This window comes from Dasypus novemcinctus, chromosome 23 (assembly GCF_030445035.2).
Source record: "Dasypus novemcinctus isolate mDasNov1 chromosome 23, mDasNov1.1.hap2, whole genome shotgun sequence".
Classification (NCBI taxonomy): Eukaryota; Metazoa; Chordata; class Mammalia; order Cingulata; family Dasypodidae; genus Dasypus; species Dasypus novemcinctus.
The window spans coordinates 28,321,807-28,342,114 of NC_080695.1; the positions used below are offsets into that span (position 1 = coordinate 28,321,807).

At 45.4% G+C, this 20,308-nt stretch overlaps 1 protein-coding gene across 1 annotated transcript in view; it reads right to left on the reverse strand.

Annotated features, from left to right (window-relative positions):
• LOC101432429 (integrin alpha-M) overlaps positions 1–20,308 on the reverse strand; it is a 38,276-nt gene that overhangs the window by 16,910 nt on the left and 1,058 nt on the right. The window contains exons 2-12 of the mRNA XM_058286026.1: positions 20,003–20,108; positions 17,849–17,952; positions 17,410–17,480; positions 17,148–17,265; positions 13,664–13,794; positions 12,129–12,274; positions 11,272–11,425; positions 10,126–10,276; positions 9,444–9,517; positions 9,170–9,299; positions 8,782–8,924 (exon numbers count right to left, since the gene is read on the reverse strand). Coding sequence (XP_058142009.1) covers positions 8,782–8,924; positions 9,170–9,299; positions 9,444–9,517; positions 10,126–10,276; positions 11,272–11,425; positions 12,129–12,274; positions 13,664–13,794; positions 17,148–17,265; positions 17,410–17,480; positions 17,849–17,952; positions 20,003–20,108 — 1,328 coding nt within the window. The remainder of the gene's footprint in view (positions 1–8,781; positions 8,925–9,169; positions 9,300–9,443; positions 9,518–10,125; positions 10,277–11,271; positions 11,426–12,128; positions 12,275–13,663; positions 13,795–17,147; positions 17,266–17,409; positions 17,481–17,848; positions 17,953–20,002; positions 20,109–20,308) is intronic.

A 20,308-nucleotide genomic window follows, 5' to 3' on the forward strand; every position in this document is an offset into this window, starting at 1 on the left:
ACTTGTCTCTTCTGGACATTTCATATAAATGGTATCATATAGTATGTGGCCTCTTGCACTGAGCATGCTTTCAAGGTTCATCCATGCTATTGCGTGTATCAGCACTTCATTCTTTTACTGGCTGAATAATATTTCGTTATATGGACAGACCTCATTTTATGTATCCATTCATCAGTGGATGAACATTTGAGTTGCTTCCACCTTTGGCTACCATGAATAATCCTGCTATGAACATCCTGGTATGTAAGTTTTTGTACGAACGTAAGTTATCATTTTTCTTGGGTATATTCCTAGGAATGGAATCACTGGATCATATGGTAACTTTATTTTTAACCTTTTGAGAAACTGCCGAACTGTTTTCCAAAGAGGCTGCACCATTTTACATCCCCATCAGCAGTCTATGAGTGTCTCAATTTTTCCATATCATTACCACACTTGTTTATTATTATTATTATGATTATTATAGCTATCCTATTGGATATGTACTGTCTCATTGTGGGTTGTTGTTGTTGTTTTGTACTTTTTTCTTCCCCTCCCCCTCCCCCGCCCCCACCCTGCTGTTTTTGCTGTCTGTGTCCATTCGCTGTGTGATCTTCTGATTCTATTTCTTTTTTTGTCTTCTTGTCTTTCTCCTCTAGGATTCACCAGGATTCAATCCTGGGGACCTCTGATGTGGAGAGAGGTTCCCTGTTAATTGTGCCACCTCAGTTCCTGGTCTGTGCTGCACTTCACCTTGACTCTCCCCTTCGTCTCTCTTTTGTTGTGTCATCATCTTGCTGCATGACTCACTTGCGGGGGCACTCAGCTCACCACGCTGGCACTCACGTGGGTACTGAGTTCACCATGCGGGCTCTTGGCTCACCACACGGATACTCACGTGAGCACTTGGCTCACCACATGGGCACTCGGTTTGCTGCCCAGGCACCCAAATGGGCACTCGACTCTGCTCAGGCACTCGGCTCACCATGTGGACACTTGGCTCACTGCACATGCACTTGGCTTGCCACGTGGGCACTGCCTCACTGCACAGGCACACTTTCTCGTCTTTTTCACCAGGAGGCCCCAGGGATTGAACCCAGGTCCTCCCATATGGTAGGCAGAGGCCTTATCACTTGAGCCACATCCACTTCCCTCATTGTGATTTTGATTTGTGAAGTTGAACACATTTTTGTGGGCTTATTGGCCATTTGTATATCTTCTTTGAAGAAATGTCTATTCAGAGGCTTTACCCATTTTTTAAATTGGGATATTTGTCCTTCTGAGTTGTAAGTGTTCTTTGTATATTCTAGATACAAGTCCCCTATCAGATACATGATTTGCAAATATCTTCTCCCATTCCGTGTGCTGTCTTTTTTTAAGTTCATGCAAAACAACAAACAAAATTTTTTCTTAATTTACAAGGCAGTTGCATTTCTGAAAAATTCAGCATATATTAAAACTATACAGGAGAGCAGATTTGGTTCAATGGACAGAGCGTCCGCCTACCACATGGGAGGTCCAGGGTTCAAACCCAGGGCCTCCTGACCCGTGTGATAAGCTGGCCCACATGCAGTGCTGATGCGAGCAAGAAGTGCCGTGCCACACAGGGGTGTCCCCCACATAGGGGAGCCCCACACACAAGGAGTGCACCCCCGTAAGGAGGGCCACCCAGCGCAAAAACAGTTCAGCCTGCCTGCCCAGGAGTGGTGCTGCACACACGGAGAGCTTACACAGCAAAATGACGCAACCAAAAGAGACACAGATTCTAGGTGCTGCTGATAAAAAATACAAGTGGATACAGGAGAACACACAGCAAATGGACAAAGAGAGCAGACAACTGGGGGTGGGGGGGAAGGGGAGAGAAATAAATAAAAAATAAATCTAAAAAAAAAAAGCTATACAAAATCATTTTTGTTTATACTTAAAATAGATTAGGTTCGAGACCCAAATAATTATTAAAATTTTTTTTAACATATTTGAATATTTGACTGGACATAAAAATCATGAGGGATAGTTTGGTTTTTTTGTTGGTTTTCTTTTTTTAACTTTTTTTTAATAGTTTTATTCACACACCATACAATTTATTCAAATTGTATCTGTGGGTTGTCTTTTCTCTTTTTTTGTGTGGCGCCTTTTAACACACAAAAGTTTTAAATTTTTAAAATGAAGTCCAAATTTCTTCTTTGATTGCTCATGCTTTTGTTGTCATAGTTAAGAAACCATTGCCAAGTCCAAGGTCATGAAAATTTACCCCTGTGTTTTCTTCTAAAAGTACTATGGCTGTAGCTCTTACATTTAGATCTAAGATGATCCACTTTGGGTTAATTTTTGTATATAGTATGAAGTAGAAGTCCAAGTTTATTCTTTTGCATGTAATATTCAGTTGTCCTAGCACCATTTGTTGAAGATACTCTTCTTTTCCCATTGAGTGGTCTTGACATCCTTTTGGAAAATCAACTGACCATAGATGCATGGGTTTATTTCTGGACTCTCAATTCTATTCCATTAATCTATATGTCTATCCTTATATTGTACCACACTGCCTTGATTAGCGTAGCTTTGTAGGAAGTTTTGAAATCAGGAAGCGTGAGTCCTCCAATTTTGTTCTTCTTTTTCAAGATTGTTTGGCTATTCTGGGTCCCTTGCATTTCCATTTGAACCTTAGGATCATTTTGTGCATTTCCACAATGTTGGTTGCTTTTTGAATGTTGAGTAAGCCATGCTTTCCTGGGATAAACCCCATTTGTTCATGATCTATTATCTGTGTTATATATTGTTGGATTCAATCTGCTAATGTTTTATTGAGGATTTTTACATCTATATTTATGAAGAATATTAGTCTGGAGTTAGCAAAGTGTTTCAAGTCGAAGATTGTTATCAAGGGTTTCTCATTTAGTAAGTTCACACCTCTGCCTGTGATTGGAGGGGGACAATGCTGGACTTTGGAAAATGGATAAGGAGACTGTTGCTAGGTCCACGGAAGAGATGACAGTGGTCTAAGACCAGGCTGATGGTCAAAGGGAGGGAGCAGAGAAATTTGATTTGTATCTACTTCCTACTCTACTTCCAGTATTTTCTCCCACCACTTCCCCCACCCCTACACGTGTGCACGCATGCACACACACACTGAGTTCTAGCCTTACTGAATTCTGTCCTGCTTTCTCGCTCCCCTGGCCCTTTTTCCACACCCAACCTTCACAGATACTTTAGCTTCTCTATACCAAGCCTTGGCTTAACTGTTACTTCTTCCAGGAAGCCTCCCTTGATGCCCTTGTGTGGGAGCCCCTCCAATTTGTTCCCATAGTACTGAGACTGTCCCCATTTAAGCACTTATCACTTTTGACAGTAATTTGCTTATGTGCTTACTTGTGGGGGTGGGGAGGAGTTGACTGGTCAGCCCTCCTCTTATGATCCTGGATGCCACACACACAAAAAAGAAACAGCATCACACCTACATGTGATTTCTGGGAATTCCCATACATGTTTTTCCTCATCCCTCCCTTATAGATACCAGGCACTGACTCTATCAATAATAAATATTTCAGTTAAATCTATAGAAGGATAGTGTGAAGAATGTGATTATCAGCAAATAATTAGTACAAGCTCTTCAGGTATCAGGGCAAACTGCTTCATCCACATATGATGCATTAATTGCAGGTCAAAGAGAACCACTGATGAAAATTAAAGGAACAGAGAAAGGATTGGGGAAGATGGCAAGAGAAGAAGTCCCCAGAAATCAGTTCCTCCACCAAAATAAGTATTGAACTGGCAGGAACTGCCTGAGTCGACTATTTTGGAACTCTGGTGTCTAAAGAAAAACTGTGCAGCATTCAGGGGACAGTCAAAGGAAGAGGCTGGTAAATGGCAGCTAATATGGGTGAATTTCACCCTCCATGCAGTGGCTACCATTCCCCATTCCCCAGCTGCATGGCAGGCAGCAGTGGGGACAGCAGCCCAGGCTCCTGGTGCAGCTTGCTGGTACCAGATGAGTGATAAGGATCTTGTCCTCCAAAATCTCAGGGAATGTGGTCTGATTGCTGATAAAAATCTTTTGATTATCTACTTCAGATCACTGGGGAGCCACTTTTGAGGTTGGCCATTGTTCCAACCTCCCTCAGGGAAAAGCAGCAAAGGAGTCTTAAAGAGGCAGTAACTTTTTTCTCTCTCTTTTCTCTTTCCATTCCCCATTTGGGAGCAAAATAATTTTGGAAAGTCACAAAGTGACAGCTCCAGTCCTCAGCAACAACAACTAGAAATCCCAAAGGAAAGGGAGACCTAGATTTCTAGAGTTATAATAAGATAATAATCAGAATGTCCAGTCCTCAACAAAAAATTACAAAACACATGAAGAAACAGAAAAATATGGCCCAGGCATAGGAAAAAAGAATTTGCCAGAAACCATCCTTGAAGAGGCTCATATATTGGAACTATTAGTCAAAGTCTTTAAATCAACTGTCTTAAATATGTTCAAAGAGCTACAATGAACTAATAGAAATTAGGAAAATGTTGTCTAAACAAAATAAAGAGATGGAAATTATTTTTTAAAAAAAACAAATTTTGGAGCTACGTAGTACAGTAACTAAAATGAAAAACTTACTAAATGGATTCAGCAGATTTGAACAAGGAGAAGAAAGGATCAGTGAACTTGAAGACAATTGAAACTATTCAGTGTGAAGAGCAGAAAGAAAAAATAATGAAGAGCCTGCAGACACCATCAATTACACCAACATATGCATCATTGGAGTTCCAGAAATTTTTGAAAAATAATGGTAAAAAATTTCCCAAATTTAGTGAAAGACATGAATACACAATCCAAGAAGCTCAACAAACTTCAAGTAACATAGAAACCCTAAGAGATCTAAGGGAACACATTATAGTGAAATTGTCAAAATCCAAAGACAAAGAGGATTTTGAAAGCAGCAAGAGAGAAGGGAGCCCTAATAATATTAATAGTGGATTTCTCATCAGAAACCATGGAGGCCAAGAGACAGTGGGATGACACATTTAAAGTCATTAAGAAAACAACTGTTGGGAAAAGGATGTGGCTCAACCAACTGGGCTCCCATCTACCATATAGGAGGTCTGGGTTAGATGTCCAGGACCTCCTGGTGAGGACAAACTGGCCAGCATGGTGAGCTGGCCCATGCGGAGTGCAGCCCATGCTGGAACGCCACCCGGAGCAGAAGTATCCCCTGAATGGGAATGCTGCCTGGCACAGGAGTGTTAGCTGATGCTGAAAGCTGGTGCAGCAAGATGATGCAACAAGAGACATAGAGGAGAGAAAATAAGAAAATGTAGCAGAACTGGGAGCTGAGGTAGTACAAGAGAGTAATCACCTCTCTCCCACTCTGGAAGGTCCCAGGATTGGTTCCTGGAGCCACCTAATGAGAATACAAGAAGACACAGAAGAACACACAGTGAATGTACACAAAGAGCAGACAATGGGGGAAATGAGGGGGGGAGAAATAAATAAAATAAATCTTTTTTAAAAAAGAAAGGAAACAACTGTCAACCAAAAATTCTATATCTGGCAAAATTATCTTTCAAAACTGAAGGAGAGGAAGCAGATGTGGGCTCAAGTGACTGAGTTCCTGCCTACTACATGGGAGGTCCCAGGTTGGGTTCCTGGTGCCTCCTAAATAAGACAAGCAGGACAGTGAGCTGACACAATGGGCACGCACAGCGAGTTGATGCAACAAGAAACACGAGGAGGGAAGCAGATGTGGGTCAAGTGATTGAGTTCCCACCTACCACATTGGAGGTCCCAGTATCAGTTCCCAGTGCCTCCCGAAGAAGACAAGCAAGACAGCAAGCTGGTGTGATGGGCAGGCTTGGTGAGCTGACACAACAAGATGACACAACAAGATGATGCAATAAGAGACACAAAGAGGAAAGACAATGAGAGACACAACAAAGCAAGGAGCAGAGATAGCTCAAGTGATTAGGCACCTCCCTCCCACATCAGAGGTCCCAGTTTCATTTCCCAGTGCCTCCTAAAAAGAAGACCAGCACGCAACAAAGAGACACAGCAAATACAAACAATGAGGGGGTAGGGAGAAAGAAATAGATCTTTTAAAAAAAAGCTAAAGGAGAAATTAAGGCATCTACAGACAAACAAAAGTTGAAAGAGTTCATTACCAGAAGACCTACCCTATGAGAAATGGTAAAGGGAGTACTTCAGGCTGAAATAAAAGAACCCTAGGCAGTAACTATAAGCCATAAGAAAAAATAAAGAATATTTGTAAGGGTGATTATATTGGTAAATATTACCTCCTGTAATATTGTATTTTCCCCCTATGTGACTTAACAGGAAAAAGTATTGGGGGGGGAAGCAAAATGGCAGAGATAAATCCTTCTGTTATTACCTTAAAAGTCAATGAATTAAATTCCCTTATTAAAAGGCAAAGATTAAATGAAAAAGCATGATTTATTTATATTCTGTTTACAAGAGACTCGCTCTAAGTACAAAGACACAAAGAGGTTGAAAGTAAAAGGGTGGAAAAAGATATTCCATGGAAATACTATTCAAAAGAGAGCCAGAGTGGCTATATTATTTTCAGGCAAAATAGACTTTAAGTCTAAAAAGTTTACAAAAGACAAAGAAAAATATTATATATTGATAAAAGATCCAATCCAGCAAGAAGATACAATGATTATAAATATATATGCACCTCACAACAGAGCCCCAAAATATATGAAGCAAAAATTGACAGAATCAAAGAAAGAAATAGACAGTTCTATAATAGTGGCCAGAGGCTTCAATATACCACTTTCAATACTTAGTAGAACATCTAAACCTGAACATCCAGAATGTATAAATAACTCCTACAACTCAGCAACGAAAAGACAAACCACCCAATTTTAAAAATGAACCAAGGATTTAAATAGACATTCCTTCAAAGAAGATATTTAAAAGGTCAATAAGTATATGAAAAGATTCTTGACATCATTAGCCATTAGAGAAATGGAAATTAAAACTACTATGAGGGAAGCGGACTTGGCCTAGTGGTTAGGGCGTCCATCTACCACACGGGAGATCCATGGTTCAAACCCTGGGCCTCCTTGACCCATGTGGAGCTGGCCCATGTGCAGTGCTGATGCACGCAAGGAGTGCCGTGCCACGCAGGGGTGTCCCCCACGTAGGGGAGCCCCCCGCACAAGGAGTGCACCTGGTAAGGAGAGCCGCCAAGCGCAAAAGAAAGTTCAACCTGCCCAGGAATAGCACCGCACACACGAAGAACTGACTCAGCAAGATGACACAACAAAAAGAGACACAGATTCCCATGCTGCTGACAACAACAGAAGAGGACAAAGAAGAACATGCAGCAAAATGGACACAGAGAACAGACAACTGGTGGGGGGGGGCGGCGGGAAGGGGAGAGAAATAAATTTTTAAAAAATAAAATAAATAAATCTTCAAAAAAAAAAAAAAACTGTGAAATACCACTTTACACCCAGTAGGATGGCTATTATTTTTTAAATGGAAAATAACAAGTGTTGACAAGGATATGGAGAAATAGGAGCCCTCCTACATTGTTAGTGGGAATGTAAAATGGTGCAGCTGCTGTGGAAAATAGTCTGGTGGTTGCTCAGAAAGCTAAACATACAATTACCATATGACCCAGAAATGCCAGTCCCAGTATATAACCCAAAGAATTGAAAGCAAGGAGTTAGACAGATATGTGCACACCAATAATCACATCAGAATAATTCACAGTAGCTAAAAGGTGGAAGGAACTCAAGTGTCCATCAACAGATGGATAAACAAAATGTTTGTTTATCCAGACAATGGCATACTATTCTGCAATAAAAAGGAAATGAATACTGGTATGTGCTACAACATGGATGAACTTTGAAAGCTTAATGCTAAGTGAAAGAAGCCAGTCACAATAGGACAAATATTGTATGCTTCCGTTTATATGAAATGTCCAGAGTAGGCAAACCCATGGTGATAAAAAGCAGATTAGTGGATGAAAGGGCTGGAACGATGAGGTTTTGGAGGGGATGATGGTTAAGGGGTGCAGAGGGGGTAATAAACATATTCTAAAATTGCTTGTGGTGATGATTACACAACTCTGTATATACTAAAATCATTGAATTGTACACTTTAAATGGATGATTTGTAAGGTAAGCAAATTATATCTTAATAAATCTGTTTTTAATATTTTTTTAAAGAAACAGACACAGACCTATGTGCACAATACTGTGGGTACAGACCTGTTTCAGGGATCTGTGAGGATGATTTTGATGACTAGCGATGTTTGCCTCGCACACCAGCACTCACACAATACACGACAACACTGCTTATGCAGGGCTGATATTATTCAAAATATCGAATGGCTGTGCTGTGCAGGAGTGGTCTGGCTGGAGAAAGGCCTACAGTCGCCCCTGCCCAGACTGACCTCATGGTTGCTGGGTCATGGGGAAGTCCAAAGGAGCTTGGGGGATGTGCCAGGGAGCACTTGCGTCAGGGCCACAGCTGTTCAGTGGTATGTATGGAATTGAAGCAATATTTTAATAACTAACGTGGTTATACAGGTTATGTACTGATGGGATGTCAGCTCTGGGTCTAAGTAAACATAGAGTGCTCTGCACAGTTCAAGCATTATTTTGTGTTGTTGTTTGAAAAGCTGAGGGTACAACACTCTCGAAGGCAATGCTGATCCTGGGATTCTGACTCAAAGCCCTCTGAAGACGTTACACAGCTGTGCCACGTGTGGCATTTGCGATGCCCCACTTAGCATTCCTCAGCCCCCACGGGGCTCTGATCACACATTCCTGCTCCACATGTCCTGTGCTCACCTGCTTCCCCCTGACATCAGCCCTGGTCTCCCAGATGCCAGCATTCGGTCTGAACATCACCACCAGGCCAGTGTGCTGATGTCGAGGCGCCCCCAGGACCAGGCTCTGGATCCGGTTCCACATGAAGGCTTCAGCAGCATAACCTGAGGACAGTGGTCTAAGGGGAGAAGTGCTTTCCCTGGGGTAGGGACAACGGGGCAGTCCCACACTTGGCAGGTTGGGGCCACTGCACCCTACCTTACATTCCTCTTTGTCAACATAATTAAAATTATTATTTTTTGAATTGAAGCTATCCCAGGGACCTAGGGAAGATGCAATGACATCTGCACGGGTTGAGTTACGCTGCATCCTGACCCCTTCTTAGAGTAGCCCTGCCCTCCCCACTTACCCAAGTAAGCATCGTTCATGTCCGAATCCACCCTGGTTGTGTTGATGAAGGTGGCTTTCTCCTTTGATGTGTGCAGGAAAGCCCCACCAGCCCAGTCAAAGCTTCCCACGGTGCCCAGCAAGGGACCATTCTGGGAGAAGAGAGTGGAAGAGGATTGATCACTGCTGCCCTAATAAGTCAACCCTATTAAGTAGTCATCTCAGAGAAATACCCCCCAACCCCTGTGCCTCTACTCTCCCTTCTCGCCCCTGCAGTTTAAAGGAGGACTACTTACAGAGGTGATGACGGCACTGAAGCCTTCCTGAGACATCTCATCTTCAAAGGAGCTGGTACTTCCTGTCTGAGTACCTGTGAGGAGAACTTTCTACATTAAAGAAAGCAGAAGAACCTCGAATAGGGGCTGGAAACGCAAATGTCTGTAGTAGCCAGGGGAAAGGAGATTCAGCCATGAACTCGGGAGCTGTGTTGACTGGAAAGTAGATGCCTTTTGTAAAGGGGTGGCAGCTATTCAGTCCCAGTAACCTTTTCCAAGTGGGAACATGGCCCTTGAGGTGCCTAAACTTCCAACTTTCCAAGAGAAGCCGGAAACCCAGATTACACATGAAATGTCCTGATTTTTTAAAATTCCTTTATTCAACAGACATTTCTTGACCACCTTCTATGTGCCAGGCTCTATGCCAGACATTGGGGGAAATAGCAGCGAACTTAATAGATAGATGTTGGCAACACATCCAAATTTTGGGGAAAATACTGGGTGAGATTTGGCTCTCTCTATTTCCAATTTTCAGCCTGTAATCAAGCCTTGCAGAAGGTAGCCGTGAGCTGGCAGAGTAGAGAGAGTTGGGAGTTGAGGGTTCAGATGCCAAGGGTTGGGAGGGTCTCAGGAGGGGAATAAGTGTTTGAGGATGGAGGGGTTACTTCCGGAACTGTCCAGGGAACTCAGAAACCTGACTCACCTTCAATGGCAAAGATCTTTTCCTGCAGCTGGTTCTGAATGGTGTTCAGAGCTTCAAAGTTAGTCACCTGGAACACATGATCACGAGGTGGCTTGGATGCGATGGTATTAAGCTCTTCGCGGGTCTTCCAGCTGTTGAAGGCATCTCCCACCTGTTACCAAAGACCAGAGGCCAAATCAGACACTTGGGTGGGGGGGACAATAGTCTCATCCAGCAGAGACAGGAAAGGAAACTGAGATGTTATCAGTCAAATGAGGGAATGCACCAGAAGGCCCCTAGAAAGAAGGGGAAGAGCTGGGCAGGTTGTATGCTGCATTAGGGCACCCGGTCTAGGGAGCAGCTGGGGACGGAAGCCCAGCCTTTGGTCCATTTGCTGTGCCAAGCACCATGGTGTGCGGCCGACCTTCCCCTAGAAGAAAGGGGCTTTTTGCTTCACATGAAAGGGTTTGCTGCTTGCCAAGCCATGAACCCGTGATGATGCCCTTTTCTCATTTGCACAAGGTGCTGGGGTAGTGTAATCACAACTCTTTACCCCACCCTGTATCCAAGCCCAGCCCTTTCCCCAAAACTCTTTTGTGCCTGCTACCCTGAGCCGGAAAATCTTCCCCGCTCATGTATCGGGGCTCAGCAATGTGCTTTGCTTTTAGCCCAGGGATGGCATCACATGGGGATACAAGCAGAGGACTGAAAAAGCAGTTCTGCATTTCCACTTGCCCTCTTGTTCTGCTGCCTTCACCATGAAGACATGCCCAAGCTGGCCCCCTGGAGGACACACTGCAGGAGGCAAAACCAGGTCATCCCAGTTGTCCCTACCAAGGCCACTCTGGTCCAGCAGACAAACAGAGCTGGCAACCCACAGACGTGTGAGAGGGCCCAGCCCAAATCGGCAGAGCTGCCTGCCAACCTGCAGCTTGCTCCAGGTGCCTGGGAAAACCAGAGACTTAGTGAGTGTGCTAAGCCACCAAATTTGAGGATGATTGGTTACACAGCATTATTGTGACCACAGACAACTGATACAGGTGCTAACAGGCTAGCAGCACCTCTGGCCCCACTTGGATTATATTGATATTTGCAAATGGAAGGGAAGGTGTATCCAAGCAAAAACCCTCCACAGAAGCATCAGGCCCAAGAGCCACATTTCCCTACCCCAATGACATAGCGAATGACTCCTTCTCTGTCTGCCTCAGGGATGACATCCTCATACTGCAGGGGATCACCAAACTTTTCTCCATCTGTGATGACAATGAGAATCCTAATGGCATCCTTCCGGGCCCCGTTTTGGCTGTGAAAAAGTTCCTGTCTGTCCAGGAAGAAGAGGGACAAGGTCAAATGCAAGTAAGCAGAAATGTTCGTGCTAGAGAGGCAATGTCAGCAGAGTTACAGACTCAGCTGGGCTCTGTGGAAGGGACTCAGTCTCCCGTGAGACTAACCCTGAGATGTGGCTGCAAGGCGGCAGACAAGGGTGGGGGAAGGGAAAGCCTCCTCTGCTTTTATGGAGTTTTGCAGAGCTTGATTTTTTTCAAAACTATTTTTACTTTTAACTTAAAAAAAAAAAAGTAAAGAAATAAACTGCATTGGGCCCTCCTCAAACCTCTCCTGGAACATTGCACCGGCTCTCTAGCTCATCTTCCTAAACTTTTGTCCCAACCCTCAGCCTCACCTCTATACACACACACACACTGAAATCCCAGTGAACTTTCCAAAATACAGATGTGGTGATATCTCCCCAATGCTAAACCTCTGCAATGAACTCACTAAGAGATAAAATCCAAACCCTTTAGTTGCCTTTAGTGACCGGGCCTAGACCTCCCTTTCTAGCCTCCCTCCGGCCACCTTTCCCTCACTTTCTTCCTTTATTCACATCTTGTTTTTTCATGAACGTTCATGAGCAGATGGGGTCACCAGAAATGCCCCTTACCCCATCCCCGTCGAATGACTCTTTTCCATTCAAAGCCCAGCCCATTCTTCCTTCCATTCTGAGCAAGGAGGGGAGGAGAACTTACACTACTTTGCGGATCGCCGTGGCAGTGTGTGTTCTGCCGCCCAGCTGCTTTATCGGCTTCACCAGAGATCCCGGGTCAGGGTTACGTTGGAAATCATTGAAGGTAAAATGAGTCCAGAAGGCGTCAGAGTACTGCATCAAAGAGAACTGGGAACAGGCGCCTGGTGTTAGGTTGGAGAAGGTGCCCCCAATCCCAAGAAAGTGGCTTGTTTACCCCCAGCAAGTCCCACATAAATCTTTTTTTTAAAGGAGGTGCCAGGGATGGAACCCAAGACCTTGTACATGTGAAGCAGGCACTCAACCACTGAACTACACCCATTCCCCTCTACATAAATCTTAAAACACCCAGCCTCCAAATTCCTTTTGTACAATGCCCTCCAGTCCCCCTCCTCCTCAGCCAGACAGAGAGATCTGCCATCCAGCTCCCACTTCTTCTCACGCCTAGAACTCAGCCAGAGATGGCATGTGGATTTCATCTCCCAAGCCAACCCCCTCTCAATTGGTCAGGGCTGCAAATAAAGAATGGTGAGAGGCGGCAGACTTGGCCCAGTGGTTAGGGCATCCGTCTACCACATGAGAGGTCCGCAGTTCAAACCCCGGGCCTCCTTGACCCGTGTGGAGCTGGCCCGTGTGCAGTGCTGATGCGAGCAAGGAGTGCTGTGCCACGCAGGGGTGTCCCCAGCGTAGGGGAGCCCCACGCGCAAGGAATGCACCCCGTAAGGAGAGCTGCCCAGCGTGAAAGAAAGTGCAGCCTGCCCAGGAATGGTGCCACCCACACGGAGAGCTGACACAAGATGACGCAACAAAAAGAAACACAGATTCCCGTGCCGCTGACAACAACAGAAGTGGACGAAGAAGATGACGCGGCAAATAGACACAGAGAACAGACATCCGGGGTGGGGGGGGAGGGGAGAGAAATAAATAAATAAATAAACTTTAAAAAAAAAAAAAAAGAATGGTGAGAGGAAGGTGGATGTGGCTCAAGTGATAGAGCTTCCACCTACAATATGGGAGGACCCAGGTTCAATCCCTGGCACCTCCTGGTGAAAAAGAAGAGGAGAAAGCATGCCCGTGTGGCAAGCCAGTGCCCACGCAAGCGCCCACATGGTGAGCCAGTGCCCACACGAGTGAGTCACACAGCAAGATGATGATGCATCACTAAGAGAGATAAGGGGAGAATCAAGAGGAAGCACAGCAGAAACCAGGAACTAAGGTGGAGCAATTTGACAGGGAGCCTCTCTCCACATCAGGGGTCTCCAGGATCAAATCCCGGTGAATCCTAGAGGAGAGAAAATGAGAAGAGAAGACAAAAATAGCAGGGTGGGAGGAGAGGAAGGGGGGGAAATATGTAAATAAATAAATCTTTTTTTTTTTTTATGCTGAGGCTGCATCCCATCAGAGTAAGAAAGAGAAGTGTGGAAGAAAGCCACCCGTGATTGGCAATATCTACAATCCAAGTGGTAGAGCGGAGTGACAGCCTGGTTGGTCTTTGCCAGCCTGAGATGAGCTGTTTCTAAACTTCCCATTGGCCCTCACCAAGGTTTTAGACTTCTTGAGTTGATTCATCACAGTGGAGACAAAAGCCTTCATCCGCTGAAAGTCAGTTGGGACAATGCTACCAGAGCCGTCAATCAAGAAGGCGATGTCACTGTCCTGCTGAGGACACCCTGGGAAAGAATACGAATTGATTAACTAAGCAATTAGAGGCTTGGTGTTTGTTTTTTGCATGTCAGCTCTCTGCTGAGCACCAAGGATGAAAGGGTAAACAATACATAACCCATGCTCCAAACTAAATTAAAACATGGGCAAAAAATGAAAAAGAAGCAAAAAAGAAAAGAAAAACAAGGGCAAAGTGGTATGAAAGTATTTGGTTAATTCTGCCGGAGGGAGTCAGGGAAAGCAGGGATACTTAAACTAGGTCACAAAAAACAAGTAATAATTTGCCAGGAATGCAAAGGAAGAAACAAGTTACAAAGGGACTGGCACATGTAGAGTTGTGCTGGGTGTCTTTTCCTGCCCTCTGATTCCATTCCTAAATCCACTTTCTACCCTTATCCACCTGCTCTGTGGCCAACCTACAAGTAGGTCTCCCTTGCTCAGTTGGTTCTAGTTGGATCTGGCCAATTAAGAGCTCCAGCAGGAGTCTGGAGGGAGGGAGGAGAGTGAGGTCAAGGGATGCTCCCCTTGGTGCCTCCCTGCAAGTTACTGTATGATAGATTGAAAAAATTTAGATTACCCTCAAAAAAGCATTGGCTTTTTTTTTTCTTACCCAGACAGCAGATTCTACCATCAGCATGGAAAATATACAAAGATTAGCCAGGAAATTTTTCAAAGACTTCAAAGATACCTTGTTAGTGAAAAGACTCAAGTTGCAGGACATGTTGCCATTTATTGTAAATACCTGAAGTATCTTCAAGAAGGAGACACGGGAAACGGACTTTGGCCCAGTGGTTAGGGCGTCCGTCTACCACATGGGAGGCCCGCCGTTCAAGCCCCGGGCCTCCTTGACCCGTGTGCAGCTGGCCCATGCGCAGTGCTGATGCGCGCAAGGAGTGCCGTGCCACACAGGGGTGTCCCCCGCGTAGGGGAGCCCCACGCGCAAGGAGTGCACCCATAAGGAGAGCCGCCCAGCGCGAAGGAGGGAGCAGCCTGCCGAGGAATGGCGCCGCCCACACTTCCCGTGCCGCTGACGACAACAGAAGCAGACAAAGAAACAAGACGCAGCAAAAAGACACAGAAAACAGACAACCGGGGGAGGGGAGGGGAATTAAATAAATAAAAATAAATCTTTAAAAAAAAAAAAAAGGAGACACAAGAAACTGGTTACAATTTTCCTTGAACACAAGGAAATGGGCCTGGGGGACCCAAGAGAAGGTGGTTTCCAGTATATCCCTTAGCACCTTTTGAATTTTGAACCAAGTGTGTGCACTGTCTATTTTTAAACAAATGAAAAGGCTTTTTAAAAGAAACAGTCTTGACTTCATGGAAGTGAGGACTAAAGAGAGAGATGTGGGGGTGGTAGTCCACACTACAAGACTAGATTAGATCACGCAGGAAGAGCATGTAGGTGAGTGGGTGAGAAGAGATGCTGTAAGCCCGGCTCATTGGGCAGACAGGCAGAGGCAGACGGTGGAGGAGCAGAAAAGGCTGGAGTGCTTGAAGAAAGAGGTGATCTACGGGTCCCATCAGAGAGGCCAGTGAAGAGGACAGAAAAGAGAGAGGGCATCTAGTGTCACAGGTGGCATTCATAAGGGAAAAATCTAAACAATGGGCAGACAGAAGCCAATTGTCAGAGGATGAAGGACAGTGCAAAGTGGGGACAATCATTTCAATAAGTTTGGTGGGGTAAGGAAAGATGAGATGGCAGGAGATGGGGATGAAACCAGGGGAGAAAAGGTTTTCCATTGCTGTCTTGCTGTTGGTTGATTGCTTTCAAGATCCAGGTGATGTGAGAATGTTTACCTTCAGAGGAGGGGGAGAGATTAAAGCTCATGGAGAGAATGGGTTGTTTGGAGATGTGGGTCCCAAAGTTGGTGGCAGGAGTCAGCCTCAAAAGCCCAAGTAGAAAAGAGGAGATGTGATCTTCTCTCTAACCAATGAGACACTCCCAAGGGTGGCACCTTTATGGAAATGTGGACAAGGAGAAGAGGAAAGTGGAGGGAGTCCCTGGATGGTAGGCTCTGCTTTCAGTGTGAAAAAAGATGGACTATTGTCCGTTGAAGCTGAAGTTCAGTGCTAGAAAAACTGTAAAAGGACAAATATTTGCCCTGTGTTTGAGGATCAACTTAGAGATGAGCAAAATGATGGCCAAGCAGTTGAAAAAACCAACTTGACAAGTCAGAGTGCCACTCTGAATCATTCATCCACTCACTCTGTCAGTCAACAGATGTTTGGGGAACAGCGGTGTGCTAGGCTACCCAGATGGTCCCAGGTCCCAGCCCATCCCCAGTCATCACACCCTTGCATAGCCCCTCTTCTTTTTTTGTGAACCAAACTGCTCTCTTACTCACACAGTCTGAGGGAAGCCAGCAGCCACTATGTAGTGAGCTGTTCTATGGAAAGACCCTGTGGCAAAGAGCTGAGCCTTTGGCCAACAGCCTCTGAAGAGCCGAGGCCCTCAATTCAACAGAATGAAGCACTGAATCCTGCCCAACCATAAGAGTGAGCTCAGAAGCCGATCTGGACCAGCCAAGGTTTCAGAGACCCTGAGGCAAAGGTCTCCAGCTAAACCAGGCCTACGTGTGACTCACATACACCAGGAGATAATGAATGGTGGTTGTTTTAAGCTGCTAATTAGAAGGGTAATTTGTTAAGCAGCAAAAGACAGCCAAGGGCAGAATAAGGTGGACAATCTCCCTGTTCTCATGTGAGAATCTCTGGAATCTACAATGAGAGTTCTCCAGAAGGAAGGACAGATAAGAAACAAGCAAAATATGAACATATTTGCTATTGGTGGTAAAATAGGGCAATGTGGTAGCAAGGGACAGTGGATGGGTGGGACAGATCAGAAAGGCTGATCAGGGAAGGCCTCTTTGAATGGGTGACATTTGAGCTGAGATGGCAATCAGCCATAGGACTGGGGGAAGAGCACGCCCAGCTGAAAGAAGAGTAAGTGCAAAGGTTCTGAGGCAGGGACAAGCTCGGGACAGTCCTTAGACAATGGTAGCTGGAGCACAGTGACTGAGTTGCAAGGGATGCGAGAGAAGCTGGAGAGGCGGCAGGGACCATGCCAGGAGGGGCCTCCAAAGCCATCTTCTGGAGACTCAGGTACTTCCTCTAAGAACAGTAGTTGGGGCAGTGTGAAATCAGGCAGCTCAGTCCCTTCTCTCACGAAGGTGAGTGGCTACCTCAGAACTTGTGTGGACTGCAGCCTGTCTCTGTTGGAACCCAGTTCCCTCACCCCCTCTGAGACTTGACCTCTAAGTCAACCCCCAGACCGCAAACAGCCCCCCAACTCACCCCTCGGCCACACCCCTTGACCCGCACTGCCCTTCTGTGCCCCTGGCCAAAGGCAACCTACCTTTAAGGACCTCTGGGACCCTCTGGGGTGTTTGTAGGAGGTTGGATCCAAACAGGAAGCAGAAGCCTTTCACGTAGGTGTTCTCCTTGCATACCTGATTAACCGTGGGGCCGCAGGCCTGGGGGGCAGGGCGCTGGTGGGAGGGGCTGCTCCGGTGTCCTCTCCTCCCCTCCCAGCGCTTCCAACCTCCACAAGATCCCTAGGCCCAGCACCTGGGAGCCCCCAACTTGTCCCCTGGGGACCCTTCCATGACCCAACTCACCAGCAGCTGGGAGGGGTTGGTGGCGGCTGCCAGGGACAGGCCGAGAGACATGTTGACAGCCTCTGGGGGTACTGAGGGGACAGACATGTCCGTGGGGTCATATCAAGAGGACAAAGGGGGGCTGTATAAGCGCTGGGCTGGGGTCACCCCCAGCCTGGGAGACAAGGAGGTCTGACAAGTAAAGGGGAGCTTCCAGGTATTGACAGAGCTGCGGGGAGTGGGGGAGGTAAGGGTGCGATGGGACAAGAGGCCTGGAAGGGTCAGGAATCCTGGCTGAGCATGAGGGGACTGCAGTCAGCACAGAGGCTGGGGAGTGGGGCTCTAACCTCCCCCCAGGAGCATCCCCCCTCCCGGCAGCCGGGGAATGGGCCCCAAGTCGAGTCCAGGTGTGTGCACAGGTGGGCCTCTCGATGGGGTCCTGGAGGGGGCCGGGACTCACCCTGCAGGGGGATGGGCTCGCAGTTGCCTGTGCTGTAGTCGCACTGGTAGAGGCCGCCCAATTGGTTGGCAGCCCTGATCTCCTGGGGGGCTCCAACCACCACCCTACAGAGAGACAGGCGACCATGGAGTGAGAGAATCTCACATGTGGGGAGAGATGAGACCATGGAAGAAGTTCTACCACCAGAGGAAAATGAGGGAGCCTCACCTCACATGGATCCCCCAATTCCCAGAACTAGATAGAAACAAAGCAGAAAAACAATGGGAAAATTCTAAATCTCAGAGTAGGAAAGGCCTTTCTAAGAGTGACACAAAACCCAGAGGCCATGAAAGATGGATAAATTCAACCACATAGACATTTTAAATAAATATCTGCATGTGATAAAAGACCATAAGCAAAGTCAAAAGACAATAAGCTGGGAGAGGGAAATTAGCAACTCATGCACAGACCACTTTCCTCAAGATAGCCAAAGCTCTTAGAAATCAATAGAAAAACAAAACAATGGCCCAATAGAAAAATGGGCTGCAGATAAGAAAACAGTGTTCACAGGAAAGGAAATACAGTACATCACTCATAAAAAGAGAAATGCAATTTAAAACTAATTGATCACAATAGTTCCATAGTAGAATATCAGTAAGTCCACTCTAATCCATACTCTATTCCTCCATCCTGTGGACCCTGGGATGGTATGTCCACTCCCCCTCTATATCAAGAGGAAGCTTAGATTCCACATGAATTATGGATGCAATTCTCCTGCTTACTGATATTCTACTATGGAACTATTGTGATTAGTAATGGAGGAACTTGTAGCAGTGATGTGAAGAAAGTGGCCAAGGTAGCTGCTGAGGGTAGGGAGAGGGAAGAAAAGATATGATGTGGAGGCATTTTCAGGACTTGGAGTTGTCCTGGGTGGTACTGCAAGGACAGATGCTGGACATTATATGTCCTGCCATGGCCCACTGGGTGGACTGGGGGAGAGTGTAAATACAATGTAAACCACTATCCATGTGGTGCAGCAGCGCTTCAAAATGTATTCACCAAATGCAATGAATGTGCCATGATGATGAAGAGGTTGTTAATGTGGGAGGAGTGGGGTGAGGGAGGTGAGGGGTATATGGGGACCTCATATTTTTTTTAAATGTAACATTTAAAAAATAAATAAAGAAGAAAAATATAAATAAAACTAATTGAGATAACATTTCTCCCCTTTCCAATTTGCAAATGTCAGTGAGATTGATAACACATTGGGCTGTCAAGTAGGTAAGGAAGTAAATGTTTTTGTCGGTTTCTGCTGTAAGTGTAAGCTGAAGTCACCTCTGTGGAGGCAATCTAGAAAAATCTATCAAAATTATGTACAGTATGCATAATTTTGTACATATACTCTTTGATCCAGCAATCCACTTCCAGGAATTTATTTCTAAATATACTTGCACGTGGACAAAATGACAGCATTGTTTATACAGCAAAAGTTTGGAAACAATCTAAATGTCCAGTAAGAAGAGATTAAATGTAATATAAACATAGACTATAATAGAATACAATGCAAGCATCACAGAGAATGAGGCTCTTACACGCTTATTTGGCAAAATCACCAAGCTGTATTAAGATGGAAAAAAAGAAGAAAAAGCAAGGGACAGTAAATAGCAGAAGTTAGCAAACTTCCATAAAGGACTAGAAAGTAGGTATTTTACACTTTGCAGACCATACAGTCTCAGTCACAGCTACTCCATTCTGCCATTGTAGCTTGAAAGAAGCTGTAAACAAGACATAAATGACTGGACAGGAGTGTATTTCAGTAAAACTTACAACCAGGCAGCAGCCCACAGGTTGTAGTTTGGCCAGTCTCTGGTAGAGAATATAATATGTGCTACACATCGTGTGTGGGGTGGGGCAGGGGGATGTATGTGTATATAAAAGCTTACAGTCTCTCTGGAAGAACACACAAGAAACCATTTATCATGTGGTTCTCTCTTGGGGAGGGAACTGGGCAAAAGGAATGAGGAAGAGACTTGGTACTATTATACTTTTTGTAGCTTTTGATTTTAGAAACTGCAACTTAAAATTCAAAAAATAAATCAAGGAAATTGCCTTCCCCCTCTTCAGGTATTCAGAGGGAAAGCAGGTGAGGCAGAAAACACTACCTGAGGCTCTTACCGGGATCCCTCAAACTGAACCACGCTCTGCCCAAAGCCTTTTGCATCCTTTTGGAAGATCGTTGCACTTTCAGTGTCCAAGTTGAACCCATGACATAAAGAAAGGACTGGAAGGAGAACAAGGAGGTAGGGGTCAGCTGAAGGGAAGGATGCCTTGCCTCCCAGGTCCAGCCCTGACAGCCTGTGGCAGGGGTGGGCACACTTTTTCTTAAAAAGACCAGAAAGTAAATATTTTAGGCTTTGAGGACTAAGAGGCAAAACAGAGTATATTACATAGGTACTTAAATAACAAGAAAGAAAATGCATT